Source organism: Tenrec ecaudatus, chromosome 4 (genome assembly GCF_050624435.1).
Source record: "Tenrec ecaudatus isolate mTenEca1 chromosome 4, mTenEca1.hap1, whole genome shotgun sequence".
Lineage (NCBI taxonomy): Eukaryota > Metazoa > Chordata > Mammalia > Afrosoricida > Tenrecidae > Tenrec > Tenrec ecaudatus.
In genome coordinates this window covers 116,478,392-116,496,943 of record NC_134533.1, presented here as the reverse complement: position 1 = coordinate 116,496,943, position 18,552 = coordinate 116,478,392, and the positions used below count along the sequence as shown (strand labels likewise).

The following is an 18,552-nucleotide window of genomic DNA, read 5'->3' as shown; positions in this document are numbered from 1 at the left end:
GTCTGAAACATCTAAGAGGAGCCATCAAGTCAACAGTTGGCTTTAAGGACCAGGAGTTCACAGGAGGCATCTTGATGGAGATGGAGGCGGGAGCCATGGATGGAGAAAGTGCGTGGGATGAGAGAAGCTGGAGCCTTGGGGGCTCCAGTCATCAATGGCTGGGTGCAGGAAGACATGCCTGCAGAGGAGACATCGACCCACAGACTGAGAGAAAGATTAAAGGGTTGTATCCGGGAAGACAAGGGAGGTGCATTGTAGGAGCAGAGAGGCAAGAAAAGGGAGAGCTAAACAGCATGATCTTCACTCCCTAGAGTGCTGTAACACAAATTCCAGACAGCGGTGGTTCTCAAGAACAGAGCTTCATTTTCCACAGTTGTAGGGGCTCCTTGATGAAGTCGGGATCTCCTCTGTGTTGATTCCTTGTCGGTCGCACCGGCTCCTTCCTTACAAGACGGTCCCTTGTAAGATCCTCACCTGGTGGCTGTCTAGCCCCATCAATCTCTGTATCTGTTCTGCTCTCTTTATCACTCAGAAGTGATGGTACTCAGGATTCTCCCTACAGCAGTGTGGCTTCAGGACCAAACCAAATGAAAACCCTATTTCTAAACAGTGTTGTGTCCTCAGAGACTAGCAATCCAACTCGTGTTTGCAGGAAGGAGTCCCTGGGTGACACAGTAGTCGACATGCTTGCTGCCAGCAAGAAAATTTGGCAGGTAGACTCTCCCAGGGAGCCCTGATGGTGTAGTGGTTACATATCAGGCTGCTAACTGCAAGGTCAGCGGTTTGAAACTGCCAGCTGCTCCCCAAGAATAAGATGAGGTTTTCTACAAGGGATCTAAATTGATGGCGAGAAGGGCAGAGGAGGCCTGCTGGGGCATGATCAAGGTCAATTACTGAAACCCGAATGAAGGCCGAACATGATAGTGGGACAAGAGAAAAGTAAAAGGAAACAGGGAAAAGAGCTAGGAGACAACGGGCATTTATAGAGGCCTAAATGCAGGTGTACATATGTCAACATATTTATATGTAAAGATAGGACAACAGATCTAAGTACATATATTTTAAGTACATCTATTTATATGTTAAGTACTAAGGTAGCAAACAGGCATTGGGCCTCTATGCAAGTACTCCCTCAATGCAAGAGCACTTTGTTCTAACAGTCCAGCATTCTGTGATGCTCACCGTCCCAACATGATCATTGAAGACAAATGGGTGCATAAGCAAATGTGGTGAAGAAAGCTGATGGTGTCTGGCTATCAAAAGATATAGTGTCTGGGGTCTTAAAGGCTTGAAGATAAACAAGCGGCCATCTAGCTGAAAAGAAACAAAGCCCATATTGAAGAAGCGTACCAGCATGAGGTGTCAATGGGATCAGGTATCAGGCATGAAAGACCCAGAACAAAAAATCATATCAATGTGAATGAAGGGAGGGGAAAGTGGAGACCCAAAGCCCATCTGTGGACAATTCAACATCCCCTTACAGAAGGGTCACAAGGAAGAAATGAGCCAGTCAGGGTGCAGTATAGCACCAATGAAACATACAACTCTAGTTCTTTAATGCTTCCTCCCTCTCATTATCATGACCCCAATTCTACCTTACAAATCTGGCTAGACCAGAGCATGTACACAGGTACAGATAAGAACTCAAAACACAGGGGATCCAGGACAGATAAACCCCTCAGGACCAATAATGAGAGTAGCAATACCAGGAGAGTAAGGGGAAGGAGAAAGGGGGAACTGATCACATTGATCAATATATAACTCCCTCCCAGGGGGATGGACAACAGAAAAATGGGTGAAGGGGGACAGTGGTCAGTGTAAGACATGGAAAAAAATTATAAATTATCAAGGATTTCAGGAGGGAAGTAGGGGTGTAGGAGGGGGGAAATGAGCTGATACCAAGGGCTCAGTAGAAAGAAAATGTTTTGAAAATGATGATGGTAACATGTATAAATGAGCCTGACACAATGGATGTCTATATGGATTGTGATAAGAGCTGTAAGAGCCCCCAGTAAAATGATATTTTTTAAAAGATGAGGCTTTCTTCTCCCGTAAAGAGTTACAGCCTCAGAAATCCATGGAGGCAGGTCTATGCTGACCTGGGTGGAGGCACCCAGAGTCAGAGTCAACTCAGTGGAAATTGGTTTGGGTTTTTCAGTTTGCTTTGGAAGGGGACATTCCATCCATAACAAATGTCCGTTGGATTCAGTGATATAAGTCACTGATAAAAAAATTTTTTAACTCACTGCCATTGAATCAGTTCCAATTCATGGCACCCTATAGGACAGGGCAGAACTGCCCCCTGTGGGTTTCTGAGACTGTAACTCTTCATGGGAGTACAAAGCCTCATCTTTATGCCACAGAGTGGCTGGTGGTTTCGAACTACTGACCTTGCAGTTAGCAGCCTGATTTGTAACCACTACACCACCAGAGGTCCCTGGTTTGTTTTTGGTGGGGGAATGGGCAGTGGGGACAACTCTGTCCATACAAACATCCATTGGATTTGGTGGCATGAGGACACATGTCTTCATGTCCCTGGGCCCAGTGCAGCCCTGGCCTTCTTTTCTCTCACCCCTCTGTTTTCAGACACGTCGCATTGGCCGAGTGTCTTCCCGCAGCCTGTACTCATCAAAATTGAATGTCCTGGCTCGTGAGCACTTCCCCTCCCGCTCCTATAAACATGGGCAAATCAAATATGATGTCTGAGCTGGCACCAGCTCCCACAATTTCACTGAGAGACATGAACACCTGTCTCTGCATGGCTTGGCCCATTCTGTCCCAACCCGGGAAAGTGCCCGCTGTAGGCAGGAGCCCGCAAATTTGCAATCTGGTCTCACCTGTCAGACACAGAGGGACTCTCCAGGTGGCTGGCTGTGGTAAAAGACAAGGGGAAAATGATGTGTGTCTGAGAGCCACAGCCTGCCATTTTGCAACTTTGGCTCATGAAACCACAGGATTACAAGCAGCCTGCAGATGGGGCGCTGGGCCGGCGCCCTGCACAGACGCCGAGCCTGGGTACCAGTGGTTAAAGTACGTGATTTCAAAACCACGGAGGCCTCCATTAACCAGAACCTGTCGAGCTGAGAGAATGGAGTGGGCCAGTTCCTCTGACTAATCCAACATCCCCTTTTAAAACTCTTCATTGCTATCTTTCTAGAGAGGGGGAAGAACCCTTCTAGAATATGTTAACCTCCTTTCCGAACTCAGGAACTCAACTGAAGAGAATGCAAGTTGATCTTTTCTACTGAGACGTTTCCAAGGTACTCTGCTGCTATGGACTTAGAAGACGTGGACAATCAGGTTGAATGGTGGCACCAGGACCTGCCCTGGACACATTCTTGTCCCACTGTCAGCATCTTTCCTGTAATGCCCCTTCTTCTTTTCCAAAACGTAAACCGTCAATCAATCATCGGGACTGGTGATGAAAGCTCGCTGTGCCGGGTCTCCTCTGGAGCCCCGTGGTGGGGGCAGAAGGAAAGCATGCTCACTGAGCACTCACTCACGATTTCCTGCGGGAATCCAGGTAGTTGCTGCCATGGTCTCCTGGTGTGGCATTCACCTGATATTTTTCACTTGGTACAGCTTTGCTCGCCATTCGCTCTGGAATGGACTGCCAGGGTCTCTGGTTCAATCATGAGCATGCCAATGTCATGAGGGCCCCTGACCTCAAACACTCAGACCTTCCTCCTGTTGGTGAAGGAAAGAGGGGTGGGGGGTTAGGCTGGGGATTCAGGCACTTGGTCTGCATGGGCAACACTCAAGACCACCGCTTTACAACTGCCTGGAGAGTGAAAGCTCAGGAGCCCGCAAGCGGCATCCTCTTTCGCACAGGGAGCCTTGGGGAGATGGGGCTTTCACACCTGCAGCGGGTTCCCATGAGAGGACAGGCGTCAGACCCTCCGAGGTGGGCCGAGTGAACGGTGGTCTTAGGAGGGACTTGGGAAGCTGCTTGGCTGGCCCCCATCCAGAGTGTAGGTGGACAAGCAGGCTGCGGGTTCTCTGTCCACCCGGTTTATCTGCTCTCCCCTGCTCAGGGCGCCCGCTGGTATGACAAGGTTGGGCTTCATGGACCAGGCCCCTCTGGCCTTCTTGGCCAGGCTGCAGACGGTGAACTGCCATCTCTCTGAGGTGTGCGGGAGCTGGACCGCCTCTGAGCATCCCCAGAGATGCTCCAGAAATGGTCTGACTGGTTTCAACTGGGTGCCTTCTTTCTAGACTCCTGGGACTTCAAGCAATCCACACGCAACATCTCCCCTACCATCAACCAGGCCAACATCGTGGACTTGCACCCCGCATCTGTGTACAGCATCCGCATGTACTCCTTCAACAAGATTGGTCGCAGCGAGCCCAGCAAGGAGCTCACCGTTAGCACGGAGGAAGCCGGTGAGCGCCATCCTTGCCTCCCACCCCCACCCCAACTCTCTGCCCCCCGGGAGGGGGCTGTCCGGGGTTCATATCACATCTGCTTTGGCCAGGGGGCTCATAGCAAGAAGACGGGCAGAGCATGCGGGTCACTGCAATGTTTGGTGAGGCTCCTTGTCCAGACGGGTCTAGAGACCGGATTCTGAAGAGCTGTCCATGGTGCTTAAGCCCCTGGCTCCAGCCTGACCAGAAGGGATCGATGAAGTAGAACTAAGAGGAATGGCGGACTCGTCCCCAGATGATGCTCTGTACTCTTTGTACCAGAGTTCACCTGAAAATGTTTAAAGATTTCTCTTGCTTTCCTGTGTGTTGGGGGGCTAGGGTAGGGGGTTATAACAAATCCAAACCCCAAAAAACAAACAAACTCCCTACCCTGGAGTAAATTCCAACTCAGAGCAACCCTAAAGGACAGGGAAGAACTGCCCCTGTGGGTTTCCCAGATTCTAACTCTTTATGGGAATGCAAAGCCTCACCTTTCTACCGAGGAGCAGCTGGTGGTTTTGAACTGCTGATCTTGTGGTTAGCAAACCAATTCATACCCCACTAAGCCACCAGGGCTCCTCTGTATAACATATATAGAAAGCCACATATTTGAGTACTTCTGTAATTAATTATTTAGTGAAAAATATTTAATTGGCATATAATTCACATATAATACATTTCAATAGTCCAGTCATATTACCAAACACTGTGCAGTCATCAGCACAAGCAATGCGTGAACGTTGTCTTCTCTCTTGTAGTTATTGTTGTTAGTGCCCCCACCCCCACCAACCTCTCCTTCCATGTCCCTAGGTAATTATTAATACAATTATACTCTGTTGGTTTACCTACCCTAGATTTCATATACAGAAAAGCATACAAAACAAAATCAAAAAACAAAACAAAACCCCCAAAAATGACAGAAGAAAACCTCAATCAGAAAGAAAGGAGAAAATATTAAAAACTGGAACCAACTCAAAATGGGTCACAGGGGAGCTCACATGATCGGGAGCTGCATTGTAACCCCGGGGCTGCTTCCCCAGGGAACTTTACAGCTCTCTGTGCTCCGCAGCACCTTCAGAGGCCGCTTGCTCGCTTGCCACTAGGCAACAGGACAGTGTGTTGGTGTTTGCTGGGTGCTGCACTGTAAGGGTGGACTACGGTTCTGTATGACCTAAAGATGGACGCTGAGCCTGTGCCCAGCTGGGCTGTTGCAGACACCCTGTGATGAGCATTCTGTGTCTGCATACTAGTGCCTGGGCACATGGGACTCTCTGCGAGCACAACCAGGGAGCAATGCACAGCCCTCCCCCAATGGGCATACGCCCACCTTCACCAAAAGACACCACAACATTTGCCCATGGGGTCTGCCCATTTGCTCTCCTCTGGCCATTGCCCCACACCCTTGCCTACACTTGGTTTTGTCAACCTTGGGCCAGTCTGCCAAAGAGTGTGGGGCAGTAGCTCACAGTCATCTCTTGCTGCCCTCCCAGCAGATGATGGAGGCTGAGGAGGACATTTAAGCCCAGTGATGACGTCAGAGGAGCTAAAGCCAATGCTCAGGGTTCTTCTTGGCCTCTGAGCGTCTTGCTCCCCAGCCATCCCCCTGCCCAGGGGGCTGGGAGCAGGGCCCGGGGCTCGCTCTTCTTCTCAACCCATTGCTTCTTCCCTCAGCTCCTGATGGGCCCCCGATGGATGTCACTTTGCAGCCCGTGACCTCACAGAGCATCCAAGTGACCTGGAAGGTACGTGAGACCCCTGTCAGGCGACCACTCTCTGAGTTCTCACAAGGGCCTGACTCAGGCAGGTGGGAAGGGTGGGCGGATACCTGGCAGGTCCACCCACCAACCTCCACTCCTTCTCCACCCTGGCTCTTTGATAGAGGGCTATGGTGGGGGTGGGGGGGTAGGCAGATTATGCTTTTATCACCAGAATACCTGTCCCCCAAATCCCACACATTGTGATAGGTGAAGGAGCCCATCGAGTTGTGCAGAGTTCAAAGGAAGCCTGTGGAGAAAGCAGAACAGGCTGGGACAAAAGCGGGGTCCCGCCCGTCAGGGCCCAGCGGCTGGGCTGAGAGTTATGATGAGCATCATGAGCGGGAGCCTTGGGCTCTGTGGGCTCTGTTTCCTCATCTAGAACACCAGGATGAAAGTAGCGACCCGCCCCACCTCTCAGGGGCCGGGGAGGGGGCAGGTGTCCAGGAGACAGACCACTGTGTGCTGTGTGCTGCCCTCGTCGCTAAGGGCCAGCAAGGTAGTAGAACAAGGAGTTCATCAGGAGATGCTTAGGGAAGAGCCAGAGCTGGGCAGGGAATGAGAGAACAGCAGGGAGCCGGACCAAGGCCCCATGCTGTCCTGGGGGTGCTGGCCCCGGAGCCATATGCCAGCCATGACACAGAGGGCTGGTCGTACTGGGGACTTCTTGTGCCTCACATGCTGACTCATCCGACAGATCGCCCTCCCATCATGGGGGTCAGAAGAGGTGACTTAACCCCGTCTGGCAGAGAAGGCGTGGGTGCAGAGGGGTGGAAGCCTGGGCCACTCACTTCTCAGGTCATCGCAAGGAGGCCACAGCCAGGTCCACCCACGACACGGCCACCTGAGGTTGTTTCCAGGAAGCATTCCCACCTAAACAAAGGGCTTTGGGAGGTCCTGCCCCTTGGCCCCTCCCCCAGGGCCATGCATCCAGGATCACCCTCTGACTAACTCCTGATAGAACAGGCCTGGCTGCCTTATGCCCCTTCTGGAGGCTTCCTGAAGGTAAGATTGAGAACGGGGGAGACCCAAAAAGGCCTAATGCATGAATCCACACACCTGCACTGCACCAACACACGGACACACTGTGCTCACATAAACAAGCACACACACACCCTGTAACATGCAAAATGCACGTGCCCCCAATGATACTCCAGGTACACACATGTACATCACACACCACGCTTACACACAACACACAACACAATACACTGTGCTTCTGCACTTGCATGGACCCCATCGGACCACACACACCCACATCCTGCCTCCACACAAACACTGCACCATGCACATGCACATGTGCAAACATGATCGCCATGCCACACACACATACATATAGCAACACTGCACACACCATCCTCACACACCCCCACAACACAACATGCATACCCCTATCTACACTACACACACGTACACGCACACTGCACACATCACACATATACACCACACCATCCTTACACACCCCACAACACGCCATAGGCATAAAACAGACTGTATTCAAACATGCACACAGAGCACACATGCACACCACACTGTACTTACACGCCCAACACAGCACCCACCCCACAGCACCAGACATCCCCTAAAGCCCAGCATACACCCACAGAATTAATTACCTGTTTTCAAATACACCATACCCTCCATCTCACCTCACACATACAGTTTACCTTGCACATGCTCCTCTCACACACACACGTCACATCATACCACCTGTCACCATATTTGTACACATACCACACTCACACAGTACACTGAGCTCAAATATGCACACATCAAATCAACTACACACACTACACACCCCCAGAGCTACATGTACACATAACACACTACTCTCAAGAACATACACACCCCCATCACATCTCACACACACACACCGCGCCATGCAGGTGGGAGGCATATACATACCACACACACCTTCCCGCCCTCGAGAAAGGGCCAAGAGGAAAGAGAGCAGGGCACCGGTGCCAGCCCACCTATTCAGGGCCTGCAGCCTTGCTTTGCCTCCAGATTCAGGTCTGGGCCCCAGGGCTGACCTTACAGACTGGGGTGAAGCCTGGAGCTGGTCCCCAAGTGGGCCTGTGTGCCGCCCCCACATACATGTCCGAGGCATACTCTGAGGGAGCCAGGGTGGGGACGGTGAATAAATATGGAAAATGAGGGGACATTTGGCTACAAAGCTCTGACCGAGAGGTCGATAAAAATTTAGAATCAGATTTATTTCTCCAAAATCTCATAATGAAAAATAAAATTGATTAGAAAGTTAGAACTTCAGAATGAAGCAGCCAGTCAATAAATTTGGGGCTGACTTCTCAGGGGACTTTTTTTTTTAACACCAAGAAACAGATTAATGAAAAATAAAGATTCACTTGAAAGATAAGTCACTTCATTTTAAGACTCTCTGAGAGATGGATTGCCCGGCGTTATGACATAAATTTGCAATCAGCCCTATTGATTTCTTAATGCTTCAGAGAAATATTGTTAAGATTGATTTAAATCCTGAGTGGCTGAGTGGGCCTCTTCGAGGGAGGCAGGGGATAGAGAAGAGAGACAGAGGAGGAGAGAGGGGGGAAGAGGGTAGGATGGAGGAGAGGGAGGATTTGCATAAACCTGAGAAGCCATGTGTGTATAACACATGGAGACACATACATACTCTAGATGTGTCACCCTGATACAAACATAAACATTCACAGAGTCATACAAATCTCACCTGGGTGAAAGTGACCAGGTGATGCAAACAGCCTAGAGCAGTGGTTCTCAACCTGTGGGTCGTGACCCCTGTGGGGATCGAATGACCCTTTTACTGGGGTTGCCCAATTCCTGACAGTAGCAAAATCACAGTGATGAAGTAGTAACGAAAATAATGTGATAGTTGGGGGTCACCACCACATGAGGGACAGTATGAAAGGGTCGCAAATGAGGAAGGTGGAGAACCACTGGTCTAGAGGGTGGCAGTTCTAACACCTCCCCCCCACGGAGCCACAGAAGACAGCCTGGGGATCCGCTTCCATAGAGATTCCAGCCCAGAAACGCCACGGGCCGCTCTACTGCACCAGCATGGCGTTCCGTGACCAGAATGGCTCAGCAGCACGCACTTGGTTTGGGTTTTTTCCTGATTCATTTGTCTTATGTCTGCGGGTGACTGGCAATGAAGGGGCTTCACAACCTGTGTGGGGAAACGGAATGACAAGATACTGGCAGTTTCCGCAGTTTGGGTGATGCCCCTCTGCCTGTAGACAGGGACGAAGGCTGTCTGGGGAGGCGTCCAGGCGTGTGTCAGGCTGCCATGTGGGTACTGAAGCACGCGTCAGTGAGCGCAGGTGCCGTCATGCAGGTGTGGGCAGCAGGCCCTGGGCGATCTCCTGCGCCCCAGGATTATCCGGGTGGCCAGATGTAGGCTGACCAGACTCCGGGTCTGCCCCTCACCACCACAGCTAACAGCACTGCCCGGTGCAGAGAGAAAGGCCATTGGGGCCTTAGCAGACGTCCAAGTCAACTAAAGACACTCACGTACACACCTCTTTGGTGAGTTCCCGACAGTTACGTGAAATTGAAAACTTAAAATGGCAGTTCGTTGCATTAAAACACAAACCACCCACAAGGCTGGTTTTACTAACTCGACTGTTTCTGATCTCACTATTTGGGGCCATAATCTCCAGATGGGTTCCCGGGGTGGGTGCTTCCTTGGGAGTCAGACATGGTCAGGCCCAGTTACTAAAGCTGCGCCCGACTGGGACCACGGGTGTGGGCGGGGTGTGTGCGCTCAGCATCATGAGATTGAAACGGCAGCCGTTACCCAAAGACAGTTCAGGAGGTCAGCGCAGGAGGAGGGGCGGGAACAGGGAACCCGGAGAAGAAGCGGGGTCCATGACGTCTCGTCAAGGGGATTGCCAGGAACGACTTGAAAAGAAGGTGACACTACAGGCAGGGCAGGACACCGGGAAGGGGCAAGCCGGTGACTATGCCGGGAAAGCCTCCCATCCACACTGCAAGACAGGTGTTTGCCTGGTGTGACCAAGGAAGAGGTGGGAGGCCAGTGGAGCTGGAACATAGGAAGCCAGCAGAGAAGGGCCATGGAGGACCTGACCACCTCTGGCCATGGGAGACTTCTGTAAGGACTTCCCCTTTCCCTCAGAATGGGATGGGAGCCATTGATGGGTGGGGAGCAAGGAGAGAATTGGTCTGCCCTGGGTGTCACTGCGCCCTTGTCCCCTCCGTCCTCACAGGCCCCCAAGAAGGAGCTGCAGAATGGTGTAATCCGCGGCTACCAGATTGGCTACCGTGAGAACAGCCCCGGCAGCAATGGGCAGTACAGCATCGTGGAGATGAAGGCCACGGGGGACAGTGAAGTCTACACCCTGGACAACCTGAAGAAGTTCGCCCAGTACGGGGTGGTGGTCCAAGCCTTCAACCGGGCAGGCACAGGGCCCTCCTCCAGCGAGATCAATGCCACCACACTGGAGGATGGTGAGCGCCCAGCACCGGCGAAGGCACACAGACCCATGGCCGGCCCTCTCCTGGATGCCATTTTGGTCCCCTGGTCCGCATGGGCCCCCTCTCCCCTTGCCACGGGCCCCACCCAGCACACGGATCTCTCCACCCACGCACTGTCTCTCTTGGCCTATCTGCCAGGCCTTCTCTCCAGCCATGCTTCTTCGCCCCTCCCCACCACCTTCTGCTTTGCCCTCCTTGGGTCAGCAGCCTCTTTCTTCCCCCTCTCTGGCGCCCTCCCTCACCTCTCTCACCCCAGCTCCGTCCTCTTCTCTCTGGGGCCTGTCTCCTCTCCCTTACATCTTCCAGCTTGGAAAGGGGGGAAAGCCAAATCTGGGCTGGAATCCCCACCCTCTGTTTTGGGGACTTGGGATGAGACTGTGGAGTTAAGAGATCCTGCGACCCATGCCCTAGAGAACGTTGAGCCCAATTTTGTAAACTCCATTCTCTGACGACTCGAAAGGACTCTAAGCTCTTGATGACTAAACGGTGGGACCCAGTTCTTCCAGGGGAGACGGGTGGGATGAAGCAGGGCATGCCTGTTCTCCAAGCACAGAGAGGGTGTCCGCTGTCAACTGAGCCTCAGCCTGGACCAGGCAACACGGGGCTAGGCTGGTCACCACCCCCAAGGAGCAGGACCAAAAGGTAGCCCAGCAGCTTCCCAAGCTTCCTTCTTGACACCTCAACCCCAAACCAGGGTTTGAGATCCAGACCCGTGGTTTCTCAAGGAGCTCTGGGAGTTGCTTCTTCTGTGTGCTCCTTGTTGTTTCCCGGTGCCATCGAATCCATTCCTCCTCGTGGTGGCCCTAGGGAACAATGCGGGGTCCTGGACCGTCCCTCGCCTGTCCTGATTGAACCCGTGGTGGCAATCCCTGTGCCAACCCATCTCAGTGAGGGTCTCTCTCTCTCTCTCTCTCTCTCTCTCTCTCTCTCTCTGTCTCTCTCTCTCTCTCTCTCTCATGGACCCCCTACTTTACCAGCATGATTCCTGCTCCAGGGGCTTCGCCCTCCCACGAACATGCCCAGAGCACAGGGCCACCTTTGTTTCTCAGGAGCATTCCCCAGAAGGATCTATTTGTTCTCCTGACAGTACGAGGTTCCTGCAGTCTTCTTCACTGACCCTGTAATTCAAAAGCATCAGTCCTTCTGTGGCCTTCCTTAGTCCAGTGTCCCCGTGTCCCTGAGGCTATTGAAGTTGCTGTGGCTCTGGGCAGGGGCACCTTAGGCCCCAGAGTGCCGTCCACGTGAAGAGGAGTGGATACCCTGTCCGTCGCTGCTGAGTCCATTCTGACTCGGAGCCCCTCTCTGGGATGGAGCAGATCTGCCCCATAGTGTTTCCCAGGCGGATCCTCAGGGAGCACATGACCTCATCTTTCTTGCAGGGGGCAGCTGGTGGGTTTGAACCCCCAACCTTTAGAGTAGCAGCTGCATGCTTCGCCACAGTGCTCGCAGGCTTCCTTTAGCTCCTACCAGTGGCTCTTCACCTGGCCTGTCACAAACTGAAACTGTCTGGGGACTTTGAAAAGGCAAATGCCCCGGCTTCTCCCTGGAGATTCTGATGTCCTCGCCTTGGGGCGCAGTCTGGCCTTTAAACCGGAGCAGGCGCTAGTAGCCCCAGAGCCCTGGACATGTGGGGTCAAGGTGAGCAGAGAAATGGGTGGGGGATACATGGGTAGAGAGAAGTAGGGGGAGGTCGGGGAGGTGCCCGAGCTACATGTGGGCAGTCCTCCTCCAGCCCCTCTCCTTTCCCAAGACTCTCATTGACTCCCGCTAGGGCTGAGGAAGATCAGCGGCCTCTCTTACCGCTGGGCTTTCCATCCCAAGAGCTATCTTAACATCGTGGCTCTCAAACTGAAGGTACATCAGAATCTTCTAGAAGGGATATAATCGTGGGCCGCCGGGCCTCATGCCCAGAGCTTCTACTTAAGTCAAGAATATGCATTTCTAGTAAGTCCAGTTGATGCTGATGTTGCCGGTCCAGGGGGCGTCTTTGAGAAGTATAGCAAAGATAGCCAAGACTCCCAGAGGCCAAGTCGTCTGCCCCAAATCCCCCGTCTGGTGACGAACAGAGCCAGGATCAGAATGCAGGCCTGGCCTCAAATCCCATACCCCTACCCCGTCACCCGATTGGTACCTTTTGCTTGTGTGCAAGGCTGGAGGCAGGGAGAAAGGGACGGAGGTAGGATGCTCCGAGATGAGATCGCAGCTCCAGGTGGAACACAGTCCTGAGCCCACCAGCCTGCCCGACCTGCACTGAGCTCCATCTGGCACAGGCCAGGCCCCACCCCCAGCCCCTACTAGGGCAACACAGCCTATGCTTGGTCCGGTGGGGGTGGGGCGGGGCTAGGATTTCCAACAGGGAGAGGTGAGCACGGGCTTTTTTTTTTTTTTTTAAACAATTTATTGGGGCTGATACAATTCTTTTCACAGTTCATACATATACATACATCAATTGTATAAAGCACATCTGTACAGTCTTTGCCCTAATCATTTTTTTCTCTTTTCTTCTTTTACATTTTATTAGGGACTCAAACAACTCTTACCACAATCCATACATATACATACATCAATTGTATAAAGCACATCCATACATTCCCTGCCCCAATCATTCTCAAGGCATTTGCTCTCCACTTAAGCCCCTTGCATCAGGTCCTCTTCCCCCCCCCCTCCCTCCCCATTCCCCCCTCCCTCATATGCCCTTGGTAATTTATACATCGTTATTTTGTCATATCTTGCCCTATCTGGAGTCTCCCTTCCCCCCTTCTCTGCTGTCCCTCTCCCAGGGAAGAGGTCACATGTGGATCCTTGTAATCAGTTCCCCCTTTCCAACCCACTCACCCTCCACTCTCCCAGCATCGTCCCTCACACCCTTGGTCCTGAAGGTATCATCCACCCTGGATTCCCTGTACCTCCAACCCTCATATGGACCAGTGTACAGCCTCTGTCCTATCCAGCCCTGCAAGGTAGAATTCGGATCATGGTAGTTGGGGGGAGGAAGCATCCAGGATCTGGGGGAAAGCTGGAGCACGGGCTTTGGAGTCATTTTCAAAACAGGAAGAGGGGGTGAAAGTTTTCCCGCAGCATTTGCTCAGCAGTTTTTCATACTTAATTAAGGCCCTCGTTAGCCTGTCAGATCCTGATCGTTTCCTGGCAATGTTAGCACTCCTCCTGGGGTATTCAAGGGCCCCTGCTTTAGCAATAGTGTCTCTTTCATAATTATATTACCTTCATTTTGTTCGAACGGGCGATCTGTATTAGTTTATTACACTGGGTCCCTAATTACATGGTGCTTATATTTTTACACCTAAGTAATATGAAACAATTATCATTCTCAAAGAGGATTGTTAGGATGATGTATTATCATTTAAATGCTCATAAAAATTAGAGTTGCCTCTTGTGGGGCAACGGGATCTAATTACCTTCCATCCAGCATGTGCCTTCTTTCTCCCGTTCAGAGCGAAGCAGCCTTGGCCTTCCCCTTCGTCCCGGCTCCTCATCGAGAGCCAGCAGGAGGGGCCGCCAACTTCTCCCTAGGCAGGCGGATGCCAAGGCCATCTGTCATCCTACAGAGGACACCGGCCCGGGCCAGCCCAGAAGGGTGGGATTTAGGTTAAACACAAAGTCCGTTGTGGGAAGGAGGTGGTCAAGGGCACAGACAGAGCACGCACACACACACACACACACACACACACCCCGAGAGCTGATTCTCCCACAGTCCCAGGCATTGGGGTGTGTCGATGTTCAAGGGCAGGAGATGAATCCTAAAGGTCAAAATGGAACTCTCTCCCCATCATCGTGGTCGGGTGAGATCCTCTTCTGGTGTTTTCTTCCCTTCGGTCTGACATAGGGACACGGGCGGCAGGTCTCGCCTCAGCCTGCCTGGCCACATGCTGCCGAGAGACTGACCGCCTCTAAATACGTCAGATGATTTTGTCACTGGCTGCCATCCCGTCGGCCTGGACTCGATGCATAATTAAACACCGCCCAGTCCTGTGCCATCCGCAGGCTGTTGTCACACCCAAACGATGATGACCGTGAGGGTTCTTAACAGTGGACAGATTTTCATAAGCTGTTCACCAGGCCTTTCTTCCTAGTCCTTCCTCATCCGGAAGCATCACGGAAAGCTGTTTAGCCACATAGCAAAATGCAAGCCACCAGTGACAGATGGGTGGTGGGTGGGTGTGAGGTGCAGAGCCTGGGCACTGAGCCCGACCCAGCGCACGGAAGGTGAGAATTCCACCACTGAAGCACCGCTGCCTTCTTCAATACGCAGTGGCCTGCAGACACTCCTGGTCAGACTGGTGGGCTCACTGGAGGTGGGTCCCTGGGGCCGCAGTGGCCCACTGATGATGCCCAAGGGCTCATGCTAAGTTCAGCACCTCCTACTCAGAATACAAAGCTGGAACCAGGAAGGTGCAGCTTCTGTCCACTTTGCTGCTCTGCAAGCCTCTGCTCACTCAACTCCCAGAACCAGGTCATCTATCCCACCCCACCCCACCCAACACCCCTGTGCACTTATTTCCAGACCTCCCAGCCTGACTAGACTCTCATGTGCCCTCTCCCGCCTCACGCAGTGCCCAGCCAGCCCCCTGAGAATGTGCGGGCCCTGTCCATCACTTCAGATGTGGCCGTCATCTCCTGGTCGGAGCCCCCTCGCAGCACCCTCAATGGTGTCCTCAAAGGCTATCGGGTCATCTTCTGGTCACTCTACATGGATGGGGGTGAGTGTACAGGGACTCGGGGGGATGGGCACAGGTGGCTCAAGGTTGGCTCTCAGACTGAGTTCTGGCTCAGCATCTTGCCCTGGGACATCCAGTGGACATGCAGCCTTCTGTATATCCATGTGGGCCCATGGGAGGGGGGCAAAGATGCCACACAGAGCTCAGGGCCCACTCACAAGTGCTCCTTTGGACCAGTGGTGGGGGAAAGGGTGGCTGGTGTGAAACAGGGTCTCCTCTCTAGTGAGTGGGGGCCAGAGACCCCAGCCCACAGCTCTGAGCGGAGTGCTTGCTTCTCTATTCAAGATAGTGAAGCTCGTCCTTGGTGGCTGGGTCCCTCTGGGCCCTAGCAGGTGGCGATGGGCACACTCAGGTGGGGCAATGGAAGAGAGTTAAATGGAGGGGCTGCTTTCAGAGGAAGGACGGGGAGGAGGGAGGGAGTCCCCCAGGGCCAGCAACAGCTGAAAGCCACTATTGCCAGGGCCAGGGGAGGAAACAGAGTTTACCAGAACCTGGTGAGAGCTCCCCTTGGCCAGACCCCAGCAGAGGCAGGCTGCAGGGAGGGGTGCAACCTGGGGAAATGAGCCCTCACCCAGAGCCCAGAGCAGGCCAGAGACAGGCATCCAGGTGTCAGGTGGAGTCTGCCTGATAGGATGGCCAGCCTCCTGGTGTCTTCCCATGCCCCGGGTACACTGGCCTGCGCGGGTTTGCCCACCAGTGTCTTGCCAGCATGTGTACGTAAAAGGCCACCCGTGCTCCCTCCTTTCCTGGAGCAGCTGTAGTCACTGCCCCAGCTCGGTGGCCATGCACTCCACCACGAGGGTTGGAGTGGGCCCGTTCACAGTGCCCTGGCCAAGTGTTTCCACTGCCTCCAGCAAGAAGGGTGCAGGCCTCCAACCCGGGGGCTTGGTCTGTGTACTTCCCAGCATGCTAAGCTGGGAAGTGCTGGCCCCAGGAGGAGGGGTCCCTTGTGTTCCATCACTGCTGCTTCTTTCAAAAGCCTGTGGGCATCGGTCTCCCCAACACTGCCTGCCCTCTGACCTCAGCTGCCATACTGTACTGGGCCCTCGGCTTCCTGGGGCGGCGTCCTGGGCAAGCCTGCTGGTGCTAGACCTCCTGGGAAGGAAGGCCAGCTGCTCGGGCATCTCAGAGTCATCCCCCGCCCTCCCCGCACTGACCCGGGGTCCCGTCAAGCAATGCACAGTCCCCTGGACCGCAGGTTGCCCTCCTCTGGTCAGCCTCTGCCTTAGACCCAGTGCCCACGCCTGGCCCCCAGCTAGTATGTGGCCTGTGCTCAGCCAGTGTCTGGGTCTGGCTGCTTGAAGGTCCAGTAGTCCCCGAAAGAGGGTTTTCAACTCCAGAGCCTTCCACAACCCTGGCCTTCCCAGGGGACCCTCTCTAAGGCAGAGCCACAGTGAGACTTGACTGAGCTTGGGGCATAGCCTGGCCCTCCCAGCTAATGTCTGCAGCTCCGCCAGCCTCACCAGCATCCCCATGCATGTTCTGCCGGAAGAGCTGGCTGTCCTCCCTGGTGGGGAGAAGGCAGATGGGCCGCAGGTCACTGTCCACGACTGCAGGGAGGCAGCCTCATCCTGCCTGGGGCGACAGCAGCTTGGAGGGGGCAGGGATCCTAAAGGGGTGAATGTTACGTTGACATTGATGAAGGTGATGCACAGTCAGCAGAAGGCTAGGTAGGTCCAGGCCAGCATGTGTCCCTCACCTTTCTGGGGCCAAGTGGGGAGCCAGAGCCTGTGAGCAGTGCCCCAACTCTACCTCCGTGCACCCTGAGGTAGAGGGCCCTCTGCTTCTGCCACCATGGAGCATGCTCTGTGTCAGTGAAGCAAACCTGCCTGTGGCCGGGCGCACTCAGGCTGCGTGTCTCCGGCAGAGTGGGGCGAGATGCAGAACATCACCACCACGCGGGAGCGAGTGGAGCTGCGTGGCCTGGAGAAGTTCACCAACTACAGCGTCCAGGTGCTGGCCTACACCCAGGCGGGGGACGGCGTGCGCAGCACCGTGCTTTACATCCAGACCAAGGAGGACGGTGAGTCCCCACCTGCCAGGGGTCCAGGCTGAGCCACCACCACCCACCCACCCACCCCAACCTCAGTGCCAAGGGAGGCTATAGCTGGTGCCCAGAGCTGCACCCACCCCTCTGCAGCACCAAGTCAAAGGCCAGTCGCACCACCTCCTTCTGCCATCACCCCGCAAGCATCTTTTCCCAGCATCCACTCCCAAAATTCAGCCGGTTTCCTGGAGACACAGATATTGGGATGGGTGCGAGGGTGGCAACTCCCCCTGGGTGAGCGATCCCACTGTCCCATCCTGGGCCAGGCCCTGGGCTTTGGTGTGTGGGGGCTGCTTCTCATCCGGGGAATGGGAAGTGCCCCCTTGGGGAACGATGATCTCAGAGCCCTTCCCCATGGGGACAGGACTGCGGAAAACCAGAGGCAGCAGCAGAGTGAGGTGAGGAAGACAGAGCAGGACCCTCCTCCTCGTCCCCCTGGGAGGGAAGCAAAGGAGACTGCAGGGGCCGAGGAGGGACACCCCTCTCCAGGGGCAGTGCTCACAGAGAACGGCCCAAGAGGGCTGTGGACATGTGCCCTGTGAGCCTCCGTGGGCAGCTCAGGGGCCTGCTTCTAGCCCTTGTTCTCCTGCCCACCCAGCCGCTCCACTGAACACTTTACCATGTGTCTGAACCAGGAGAGATGCTGGCTCATGGGCAGTACGACTGGCACCCAGTAACGCCCACTCACCATCGCAGTAGCCTTCCTGGCATTGTCTAGGTTCCACCCACACAATTTGGCGGAAGGTCCTGAAGGGGTTAGCCAGTGAAAGAGAAGCTGCTGGGTCTGGCGTGTTGGTGAAGTCATAGCACAGTACCATGCTCCATGACCAGACTGGCTCCCGGCTCTGCTTCATGCTGCCAAGAGCCCTGAGCCCCTTCCTTCCCATCAGCCCCCTCCCCAAGCTCTGAGCAATTAAATATTTACAAAGCTACCTGCCCTGCTTCTCCTAGCGTTCAATCAAGGCATCCTGGGACAGCGGTGGGCAGAGTCTCTGCCCTGCGTGGAGACTGAGCTGGGTGGCACTCCATGCCTGGGCCTATTGGAGCCCTGGTGACATAGTGGGTTGTGCATTGGTCTGCTCACCGCAAGGACAGCAGCTCTAAACAGGAGAAAGATGCG

The 18,552-nt window shown here is 54.0% G+C and overlaps 1 protein-coding gene across 1 annotated transcript in view; it reads left to right on the top strand.

Moving 5' to 3' along the window:
• The window catches only part of DSCAML1 (DS cell adhesion molecule like 1), a 391,665-nt gene that overhangs the window by 341,525 nt on the left and 31,588 nt on the right, over positions 1-18,552 (top strand). The window contains exons 16-20 of the mRNA XM_075547828.1: positions 4,216-4,383; positions 6,076-6,146; positions 10,382-10,622; positions 15,221-15,367; positions 17,253-17,408. Coding sequence (XP_075403943.1) covers positions 4,216-4,383; positions 6,076-6,146; positions 10,382-10,622; positions 15,221-15,367; positions 17,253-17,408 — 783 coding nt within the window. The remainder of the gene's footprint in view (positions 1-4,215; positions 4,384-6,075; positions 6,147-10,381; positions 10,623-15,220; positions 15,368-17,252; positions 17,409-18,552) is intronic.